Here is a 10915-nt window from a genome sequence, read left to right as displayed (position 1 = left end):
ATCATCTGCCACCTCAAAATGATCCTACACTGCACTATTTCCCGACTTCTGGGTTGAGGATGAGGATCCTGCCTTTTCCCCCTTCTCAGCAGGCTAAGGCTGGACAGCAGGAGGAGCTGCCTCAGCTGAGCCACTTGCCTCCACAACCTCAGCCTCCTCCGAGGTGCTGCTTTCCGGAGGAGACCTGGGTCTAGGGGAAATGTGAGGGGTGTGGAGCACTAACTCTGATTCCCCCACAGTCCCCAGAATTGCCTGAGCCAGCGCGCTCACCATCCCTGGTTCCAGCTCCAGCTCCTCCTCTGACAGTACGAGGCTCACGCTGAGAGCTGAAATTGGGGTGGAAGAGGCAGTGATTCCACTGCTGGTGCCCACTTCTGGACTGAGCGGAGGTGGTGCAGATGCAGGGACGTTAGGTGCAGACACTGCTTCCACCGCCTGGCCTCCACTGGCAGCACTGATGCCATGGCTGCTCGGGAAGAGAACGCGTCTGTGTTTGGGACGGGGAGCTTGCAGCTCGAGCTCTCTCCTTACCCTCTCTCCCTTCCCTGCCCAAAGGCCTGGCACCTGCCTTTCCAGCACGCTTCCTATTGATCTTTCCTGTGCTGCAAAAGGTCTCTGCGTGCGTGTGAATCCTTTTGTATATCTCTCTGTCTTGTTCTGTGAATCTCTGTGTCTATCTTGCACTGTGAATGAAATTATTTTTGTGTCTTCTTTTGTGTCTTCTTTCTGGCTCTCATGATATTGTCTATCTGGTCTTGTGCTGTGAATGAAATTATTTGCGTGTGTTCCTGAGTCTCAGTATATTATCTGTGTCTTGCTTTTCTGTAAATATCTGTCTTCTTCCACTGTGCTTTTTTTCCCATATTCTGGTTCTCTGTGTATGTGCATGCATGTGTGCGTGCATGTGTGCAAGCAAGCAATCTGTGCCTCCCTGCACAGTGATAGCTAACACTGTCTGGGAAAACACAACTGTCTTTTTGCAAAGTTTCCAAAATAAGTTCCCCCCCCAAAATTCAAAGAAATCAATTGAATTTTAATATTATTAATAATTGAATTGGAGAGCTAAGCTAAACTAACCTAAGTTAAGCTAAATCCTAACCACTCCTTTATAACATGAAAAAGCAGCAGGCAGGTCTCAGTCACAGCGTTCCTCTCTCCCACAGCTGCTGACAGGGAACGAGCTGCAAAAGGCACAGAAGGGCTGGAAACAGGGGCTTCAATACTTTCTTTAGTCCCACTCCACAGATGCTGCCATTGGAAAGGTAGCGAGGGAGAAATCCTTTGCACTGGCTACCTACAGACGTCAGTCTTCCTACCTCCCCTGCCGCCCTCCTTCCTCCCCCACTTGCACGCACCATTCCTCCCTCCTCCCCCTCCCTCTTCTAATTGTCTCAAAATGGCCAAAGCTGCTCCAAAGCATCCGAAGCGGGTCCGAAGTGTTTCAGATGCCCCCTACCTGCTCCGGACACTATTGCTGGTAATCCGCTTCGACCTGGAAGTGCTGATTTGGACGCCGAAGCATCCGAAGCGGGGCTGGATCCGAAGCGGGATCCTAAGATTCACACAGCCCTACTGATAATCCACAGTGGGGTGAAAACTGCAGGGTAGTAGCTCTTCCTGAGGCCACAAAGCCTGCCAAGTTTCAGGGAGATAGGTGCAGGCCTTTCTGGGAAACTGCACCTCAAACTGCCAACAAGCAAAACTCATGACATAGGTGGCACTGTGTGTGTGTTCGGGTGAGACCTTCCTGGTGCTGGAGCCTCTGCACAACATGGCAGTCTGCCCCCGTGAGGTCTCCTTCTCCCCTAGAGCCTCGGTCCAGTCCACCACTGTAAACGATGGCAGGTCAAAGTAACTTGGCTGGCTCAGCACCAATAGCATCAGCAGCATCAAAGGTACCCACAGGGAACTGTCACAGAGCCATTCTTTTCATAAAGGAATTGACAGCAAGAAGTAAAGATGTTGTGTTGGATCTCCGTTTCTCGTGGTGTGCGATGGCTTATCTTGTGTTGGTGTGTTTATATGTTTATTATGGAAAACACCGAAATAGTTAGAAAAATATTTCCTAGGAAGCTTTTGGGTTGAAAAACCCTTTGTCAGGCTGAGGAAGAATGTGCAATTGGTGTGTCTCGTGGTCCTGGATGGAAGGAATAGTCAGAGGCTGCCTGGCACGCAATGCAGGCAAGAAAGCCAGTCAGTGAAAATGGAAATGGAGGCATCAGCGGGGAGGGACAGGCTGGGGTGGGGGGCAGTGGGGAAAGTGGGACGTAGCAGCACAAGTCAAAGTGCAGCGGTCCCTGGGGTGTCAGGTGTCCGGCCGGTCGCAGCGTGCCAGAACTCCACTGTGTAGATTGAGTCCATGAGTTTGTGGGGGATGAGGCCGCACGGGGGCACACTGCCGTGTTGTGCAGAGGCCCCAGCACCAGGAAGGGCTCACTTGAACACACACACAGTCCCACAAGCGCCCATGTCATGAGTTTTGCCTGCCTGCGGCCAGAGGCGCAGGGCCCCAGAACCCAGACCCCCTGTGTCTCCTTGACATCTGGAGGCTTTGTGGCCTCAGCAGGGGCTACCACCCCTGCAGTTTTCACCCTGCTGTGGCCTAACACACACACGTGACATGATTTTTGCCCTCACGAATTTGAGGTGCAGTTTCCCAGAAATCCCTGAACCGATGAGTTTGAAAGGGCTACCAGCCCTGCATGTTTCATTCAAATCAGCCAAAAAGAATACAGTTATGGATATTTAATTGATTCCCCATTATACCTATGGTCGAATCTCCGAATCTCTCCAAATCGGCTCCAAATCTTTTCCAAATCGATTTGGAAAAGCGGTTCGAATCTCCAAATCAAATCAACCGAATCCATATTTGAATAGTTGCCTATTTGCACAGGCCTAAGTTAGTCCAGATGTTGTTGGGCGATGACACACACCCATCTTCCCGGGGGTCCAGCGGGTACAGGGGCCAGCAGAGCAGTAGGTCCAGATTTGAGAGGCATTGGGAAGTTGAAGCCTCCCACAGCTCTTGTTCCAGGCTGGCCTTCCCTCAAAGGCCTCTTCACAAGTATAAGGGTTGAAGATACGCTGGTTTGAAAAGACAGTGGATAATCTGATTTCAGCGCTGCACAGTGGGGCCTGGGCCCTGGGTAGTGGGCTCGCCACCTTGGGACCCCATCTCATCTTAAGCCACTCCACAGGGCTTCAGTCCCCTGCAATGAACCATGTGCTGGAGTTCGGGGTATGGAGCAGATTCCAGTTTTCCAGTTTTTCACAAAGCCCTGGCTGGGCAGAGCAGTGGACGTTTTTGTCTCACTTCCCCTCTCACTATATCACTGTGAGAGGGGAAGCTGTGCCACACAGCACAGTAATAGTCAGCCTCGTCTTCTGCAAGGGCAGCGGCAATGGTCAGGTAGCAGGTGTTACTGGACGTGTCTTTGGAAGCAGAGAAGCGAGCGGGGACCCCGGAGCCCTGGTGCTTGTTAGAATCCGACTTGTATCTCAGCAGGTGCCGAGGGGGGGTCCCAGGTTTCTGCTGAAACCAGTACACATAGTAGCCACTGATGCTGGTCCCACTGCTCATGGCGCAGGAGAGTTTCACAGTGTTTCCCGAAGACACTGACTCTGCGGGCGGCTGTGTCACCACAGACTGGGAGCTGGAACCTGGAAAACATGGTAGAAACCTGTTACAGCCTGCTTACATGTCTGTCATGCCTGGAAACAGTGTGGGCATTGGCTTTAGCAGTAAGTTTTAAAGTATGCTTAACCCTTCCTCTGTTCTCACCTGTGCACCACACCCCCAGCAGCACGACAAGGAGGGGAGCGCAGAGCATGATGAGGAGATATCTGGTTCTTTTTTCTGACGATGCCCCGCAGTATCTGCCCCTTATAATGATCTCCCTCTCGCCGCCCCGTCCCCACCCCCCAGTAGAGGAACGATAAAACTCCTCCTTCCTGCTAATCTGTTCTCCTCTGACTGGTCCCTGATATTAGGCTAGGTCTGCCTCCTGTAGCACAAGAAGGTTTCTTCCTCCTTGGTGCCAGTGATACCAAGAGGTGGGGTTTGCTGCCTGTTGCCACACTGAGGGCTTTTTTGGAGTTGTCTGGAGCAATCCTATGGCTTCCTGTTTTGGCTTCACATAACCCAGCTATGGCTGCAGGTCTATGGGTCATCTACATGCTGAGCAAACTCAGCTCAGTGCTTTTTGGGCACAAGCAAAGTGTAATGCGGTCACTCCGCATAGGAACTGGAAAGCAAGGCTGAGGCAGGGAAAGGAGGCAGAGTGCGGGGACTGTGCTTTGGGGAAAGAAAGTTGTGCCAGGTTGGGCCCACATGCAGGGGAGCTGCTCTGTGGAGGCATGTGCTAGGGTGATTGCCAGGTGACTGCTCTGATCCTCATGCACGCAACAAGCTGTTTGGGTTTGCTTCAGGGTCATGGGTTCAGGCCATTGGGGAAGATGCAGAAGGAACCATCCTAATGTCACTGGTAATGAGTTTCTTGTTCATGAAGATAGCACTTACGTAGCACTCTGGGCCCCTTTAATACATGCCACAATGCCCCTGGGCAGTGAGAAAAACCGATTGCCCCTTGCGTAGCAATATATATTTGTTCCACTTACAGACTTAACGATCCCCAGAGAATAAAAGCAGGGAGTGACGACATCACTGGAGATGTTCCAGAAGAGGATAGATAAGCACTGGACAGGGAGTTGTTGAGGAGTTGTAGTGCTCCGCATGTGCATGGGGTTGAATATGACGATGCTCGTGGTCCCTGCCAATCCTGGCATTTGGTTCTTTACCCTCTGTGTTTGGCTGGGAGGTTGGGACACGGTAGCTTCAGGACTACCCCTCTCTTGGAAACAGGCTGTCTCAGCATGTTGCACCCGGGCCAGCAGCAGCCAATGAGCAGCACTGAAATGCCGTGGGGAGACCAACGGTGCTTGTCTTTCCCCAGGCAGGTGACCAAGCAGAGCACCGTGATCAGCCATCTGTTTGGGGAAAGGCAGGGAGGGACCTGAGCTGCAGCTTTTCCCTTTCACCTGCTCATTCAAATCAGGGAAGCTCCAAGGAGAGAGGGCGAGGAGCCTGGTTGTCATTGGGAGTTTGGGCCTGGGAGTGTCCAGGGAGTCCCATGCACCGCCATCTCACGTGGGGTCCCCGGCCCTTTTTCAGAGGAATTAGCTAAAGCTCTCCCATGGGATTCCCCAAGGAAGCAGGCTCAGAGCACCCCTTGCAGCCAGTGCTAGCATGGCCTCACAAGGACAAGCCTCTGGCTCCTCTCAGTCCCTGGCTTCTCTGCAGACCCACAGCACCCCCACCACTGGGAGCCCCTTCTTTATGGTCAGTTGCTGGGAAGGAAGGGGGATGGTTTCTTTAGAAGAAGAGGGTTACTGGAGTGCCAATGTCCTGGTCAGCACAGTGGACTCTGTTGCAAAACACACAGCCTTTACTCTATCATTTCCATGCCCTGTGACTGTGAAATCTCCTCCCACACCAGCCTAGTACTAGAGAAATTGGTGACCAGTGTGAAGAGGAACAAGGCCCAGGCCATGGTGGAACGAACGATACGTGCCCCCGGCAGCTGGGGAGGCACGGCTGTGCTGGCAGTGGCAGGAGTGTGGCTCTCCCACAGACATTGCCAGCGCTATTTGCAGTGGGGGGTGGCAAGCACCGACCAAGTGTCAGCAACCACCCACAGGCACCACCAGCAGCATCAGCGGTGGCCAGTGGGGATTGCGGACCGCCTGCAGACACCGCTATTGGTATCAGCAGCTGGGTGGCGAGCGGAGCCTTGTAGGGGGTGCACCACCATGCTCAGGCAGTGCACATGCACCTGCATGCATCTCCTACACATCACCCCTGCATGGTGGGAATGCAGATCAGCTTGGATTCCCCAGGCAAGCAGGTCTGTGGCTAGGATCCTCCATGTCTCTCTTAACCCCCCAGATCTGAGATCTGCCCCTTCATGGAAATCTGTTCCTGCTCACTTGCCATCATCCACCCCAGCAGAGGCACCCCAGCCCCCGTGGGACGGGAGGCACCCCAAGGGAGGCACTCGGAGCCTGGAAGGTGGTCGGGAGCAGGGAGGTGGGCGGCTCAACGCAGGAGCGCCCCCTACTGGCCCGCCACACCCTGCAGAGCTAGACAGGAGCAGATCCACCATGCTGCCATGGTCTAGCTGTTGCTAAAGCCCCTGAGAGCTAGGGGCAAATTCTCTTAATGAGAATGGAGAGTTTTTCATTGCGCTGGGACAGCAGGTGTTGGGGCCATGGGTAGGAGAAGTGTCCTTGTCCCATTCAGATCCCGTCCCACAACATGAGTAGGTAGAGAGAGCTAGGAACAAGAAACCTTTGTGTGGTGTTTAAGGGCACAGGCCAAACCTCGCAGCAGATGCAGACCCCGACAGAAAACAGCTTTGGGAGGTTTTTGTCTCAATTCTCCAGTGGACTGATGTGCTGTGTTTAGCATTGTTGTACCACATGCCACAGTAATAATCAGCCTCGTCCTCTGTGAGGACCCCCCGAGATGGTTAGAGAGCAGGTGTTCCTGGACAGGTCCTTGGATCCGGAGAAGCGAGCAGGGAGCCCATGGGCCCGGTGCTTGTCTGAATCCGTTGTGTGTCTCAGGAGGTACCGCGAGGGACAGCTAGGTTTCTGCTGGTACCAGTACACTCTGTAGCCACTGCTGCTGCTCCCACTGGATAGAGCAGTCGAGATTCACGGTGTTTCCTGGGTGCACCAACATGGAGGGCGGCTGAGTCAGTAGAGACTGTGACCTGGAGCCTGGAAAGTGAAAGGGTAGAAACCTGTCACACTCACCCAGGATGGTCCTTAGGGATGTGGAGTGAGCATTGGCCTTATCTGCCACTTCAATGCAAACTTATAATGGTCTCCCATATTCACCTGTGCACCAGGTGCCCAGCAGCACCACAAAGGGAGCCCAGAGCATGGTGAGGAGATTTCAGGCCCCTGGGAGGAAAACAACCAGATCCACTCAGGATCCCCTTCGGTATCTGCTCTATATAAAGATGCTTGTGGGTGAGGAACAGCCAATCTCTGCCTTCAGGGTGACCTGCTTTTGTCTCATTGGTCTCTGAGACGACAAGGATGTGGACACATCCAATAAGAATTGCCTTCAGCCCCATCAGGGGAAAACTGTTGGCTTCGCCAGGGGCTCAGGCCTTGTTTGCATGACTGGGAAGGAGTTATTTGCTGTAGCACCCCAGTAACTTCGGAGACCAGGACAAACAGAACAGGGTGAGTAGAACAAGCCACTTTATGTTTGGAACAAAACAAGATTGCATGGTGATGTGCTTCGTTTAAAACAAAGGCCTGGTGTTTGGGACAGTACCCAATGGCAGCGGGATGCATTTATGGGCAGTGAGGTACATGTATCCTCAGTATCCAAGAGTGCATGTCTGGTTTGGAGATGATTAAATCACATGCTGATGAGAAGGAAGAACGTAGAACTGCTGAATCAATGTAAGAAAAATATTGGAAGTGTTAACGTGACATCACCTGCCCTGCTATCCATCAAAACAGATGTCTAGCAGAGGTTACTGGCCATTCTGGTTGTGGTGGGCAGTAGGGGGAGCTCCTGCATTGAGCTTCCCACCTCACTATGCCCGTCCCCGTTCTGCACTCCATGTGTCTCTCCAGGGGTGCCTAAGTCCTGGCAGACCCCTTTTCAATCTCCACCGCAGAGTCCAGGGGTAATGTGTGCTGCCACCATCCCGAGAAGGGACTGTCTGGGTCCTGTGTCCTCGGGAAAACACAAGCCTAATAGTCCTACGGTAACCGACTCAATACAAGAACTTGGGGCACTTCCCCAAGTCTGGGGCCAAAAAGGATAGTTTCCCTTAGTCCACAGACCCAAGGGGCCTCCTAGGCATAATTAAACCCACCCCTCAATAAGTCTCCTGCCCCAGTCACAAAGGAGAACTTTATTGGTTACAGAGGGTAGGGTTAGAATAGGGTACAGGGTAGAGCAATATCAGAGAAACCCCTAGAGCAAACTCCCCTGGCTGGGTATCCTTTGATCTTGCATCTGAGTTACTGCAAACTATATATCTATTTGGATCTCAGTTAGCTTACTCACAAGTATCATCCAGAGGCTGTTGGAGATTCCCTCTGGAGGCAAGCAGTTCCTTGATCATGAGTTTTGAGAGAGAGAGCAAATTTCAGATGGTACAGCTCTTCTTTATTCCTGAGTATCCCTCATGGCTGCCACCCCCTCCTCCCAGGCAGTTCTTAACTTATATAGGCCTTGTGATGTCTTTTACCTGGTCCAGTGGAGGCCAGCACCCGGTGTCTGTGAGCCAACTAATTTGAAATACATCACTAGTTGCCGGGCAGACTCTAGCCTACCAGGAAGGAAGCCCCTCACCCAGGTATGTGATACTAGTCACATAGGCAGAGAGAGAGCAGGTTTCCCCTCTCCCTCAGAAATGTATCCAGCTCAGGTTACCTAAAGAGATAGGGTAAGGATGTGTCTCTCTGCTGGGCCCATCCTTATCACATTGTCACGGAGCAGAGACTTTGGGGAGAGACAAAGGAGGCTTTTGGACACACTGGTAACAAACTCATGCTAAAATGTATTGGAGGAGGAGGTGCAGGCTGCAAGAAAGGCCCAGCTCCTTCATTGTTACTTTGTGCCTAGTCTCTCAATTGTTGGGGCTGCTTTTTTAGGATGACTGGGAAGGGGTTAAATGCTGTAACACCCCAATAACCTAACAGACCAGGATGAACAGCACAGGGTGAGTAGAACAAACTCCTTGTGCTTGATACAAAATAAGATCACATGGGAGTGAGCTTAGTTTAAAATGAAGGCCTAGTGTTTGGGAGAGAACCTGATGGCACTGGGATGCATTTGTGGGCAGTGAGGTACATGTATAATCAGTATCCAGTAGTGAACATGTGGTTTTGACCTGATTAAATCACATCCTGATGAGAAGGCAGAATGTAAAAATGCTGAATTCATGTAAAAATATATTGGCAGTACTAAACTCAAAACAACCTTCCCTGGCAGCCATCAAAACGGATGTCTAGCAGAGATTACTGGCCATTCTGGTAACAAACTCATGCTAAAAAGTATTGGAGGAGGTTGTGCAGGCTGCAGTAAAGGTCCAGCTCCCTCACTGTAATTATGTGAGTAGTCTCTGCATTGTTGGGGCTGCATGAGTGGGGCTGGAGCAGAGCTGAGCAGAGTAGGTGTACGGTTATCGGTGAGCAGCAGAGATGTCAGTCCCTCTCCAACGAACAACACAGACTGCCCTGCTGCTGCAGCCCAGTGGTAGCAAGGGGGAAGAAGGTTCCCCAGTGGGGCCCTCAGGCAGTGGTGGGTGCAGAAGGTGCCAAGCGGGGGCACAGCAGGAGTGTGATTATATGAGTAGCCCATTGCTGTGCGAGAATTTTAAGGATCCCGAGTTGGACATTTGTCACCAACAATAGGACAAGTGCAGCCCCTGCCTCACACTGCCCCCATCTCCAGACCATGAATCTTCTGCCAGTCTCCAGATCATACTACGTCTGGCCGTAGGAAGAGGAGAGATGGATGGTGTTGCACTGCCAGCAGCACTAGCCTGAACCAAGGGCAGAGGAGGAGTGAGGAGCGCAGGCCAGGGACAAAGACCATGAGACAGGAGTCCCCACCCTTCTGGAGCCTCAGCTGAGCTGGCCTCTCACAGCTTCACAAAGCAAGGGAAGGAAAAGGCGCCCTGTGACAGCAGGAGGTTTCTATCTCACTTCTCCATTGCCCTGTGTCACTGGGAGACGCACCACCACCTGCTGCCACACAATAATAATCAGCTTCGTCCTGGGCTTGAACTCCAGTGATGGTCAATGTGGCCGTGTTGCCGGAGTTGGCACCAGAGAATCGGTCAGGGATGCCGGAGGGTCTCTTGCTATCACTATACATAATGAGTAGAGGGGCACTGCCGGGTTTCTGCTGGTACCAGTGCACACTCTTGCTACCAATGTTGTTCCCGGAGCAGGTGAGCCGAGCAGTCTGTCCTGGAGACACAGACACTGAAGGCGGCTGTGTCACCACATACTGGGCAAGGGAACCTGAAAGAGGAGAAAAGGTGGGGATGAAAAGCTTCATTAGTCAGTGCAGCCAGTGCTGGATGTGGAGAAATGAAAATGGCCCTGGGTTAAGAGACTGTGAAATCTCCCCGCACCCCAGCCGAGTACCAGAGAAATAGGTGACCAGTGCGAGAAGGAGCGGGGTCCAGGCCATGGTGGGAATCCAGGCCAGCTCGACTTCCTCAGGTAAACAGGTCTGTGTTTGGGACCATCCACATCTCTCTTAAACCCCCTGATCTGAGATCAGCCCCTTCATGCAAATCTGCCCCTGCTCCCTGCCTGCTGCCACCTTTCATTTCCCTCCAAGCAGAGACCACAGGACAGCACGTGGCTGCATAAATTCCCGTGGCCATTGCAGGAGGAAAGGTGGGTCAAGTTTCCATCTGCCAGGGGTTAAAGCAGCGAGTGCTGGAGGTGGGGACCCCATGGGCCCAGTCAGACAAGCGTGGATGCCCAGAGCAGTTCATCAGCCTTGAGGAATCACAGGCCTTCCCCACGTGGCCCCAAGTCTCACTCTGGCTCTGCTCAGCACCATCCCCAGCCCCAATCCTGAGCCCCTTTCCTGGGCTTAGGAGAAGAAATCCTGCTGGGCCCTGAAGAGCTGTGTGGTGTGTGGATGCTGTGGGCTGGGTGTGGGGCAGTCCTGAGTGTCCAGCCAGGGGGTGGTCAGTGTTTGGGCTGTGATGGCTGTGCAGGGACTGGGGGTGGCTGGCGGCAGATGCAGCTGCTGGCTGAGCAGTAGCAGGGGAGCTTTGGTTGCCCTCCTTGCCCCCTGCTCAAGGCAGACCCCCACTGACTGCTAAGGACTCGGCTCACTGCTATGACCACTGGGGCC

The 10915-nt window shown here is 52.9% G+C and overlaps 1 pseudogene and 2 gene segments (V, D, J or C); all 3 read right to left on the bottom strand.

The window, feature by feature from the left end:
• Positions 1-270: 270 nt before the first annotated feature.
• Positions 271-3830, bottom strand: LOC112548969 (the record flags this gene model as incomplete). The annotated part of the segment is given in 4 exon segments: positions 271-326; positions 2616-2720; positions 3292-3660; positions 3782-3830. Coding segments are annotated over 4 exon segments (579 nt in total), but the record flags the coding sequence as incomplete, so codon positions are not given.
• A 2501-nt stretch (positions 3831-6331) lies between these two features.
• On the bottom strand, positions 6332-6946 carry LOC112548968 (annotated as a pseudogene).
• A 2627-nt stretch (positions 6947-9573) lies between these two features.
• Positions 9574-10915, bottom strand: part of LOC102369624 — a 7072-nt gene continuing 5730 nt past the window's right edge. The window contains 2 exon segments of the V gene segment in view: positions 9574-9578; positions 9775-10062. Coding sequence covers positions 9574-9578; positions 9775-10062 — 293 coding nt within the window.

This window comes from Alligator sinensis, unplaced genomic scaffold (assembly GCF_000455745.1).
Source record: "Alligator sinensis unplaced genomic scaffold, ASM45574v1 scaffold1817_1, whole genome shotgun sequence".
Classification (NCBI taxonomy): domain Eukaryota; kingdom Metazoa; phylum Chordata; order Crocodylia; family Alligatoridae; genus Alligator; species Alligator sinensis.
Note: the sequence above shows the minus strand (reverse complement) of the source record. Positions and strands in the feature narration are given on the sequence as shown.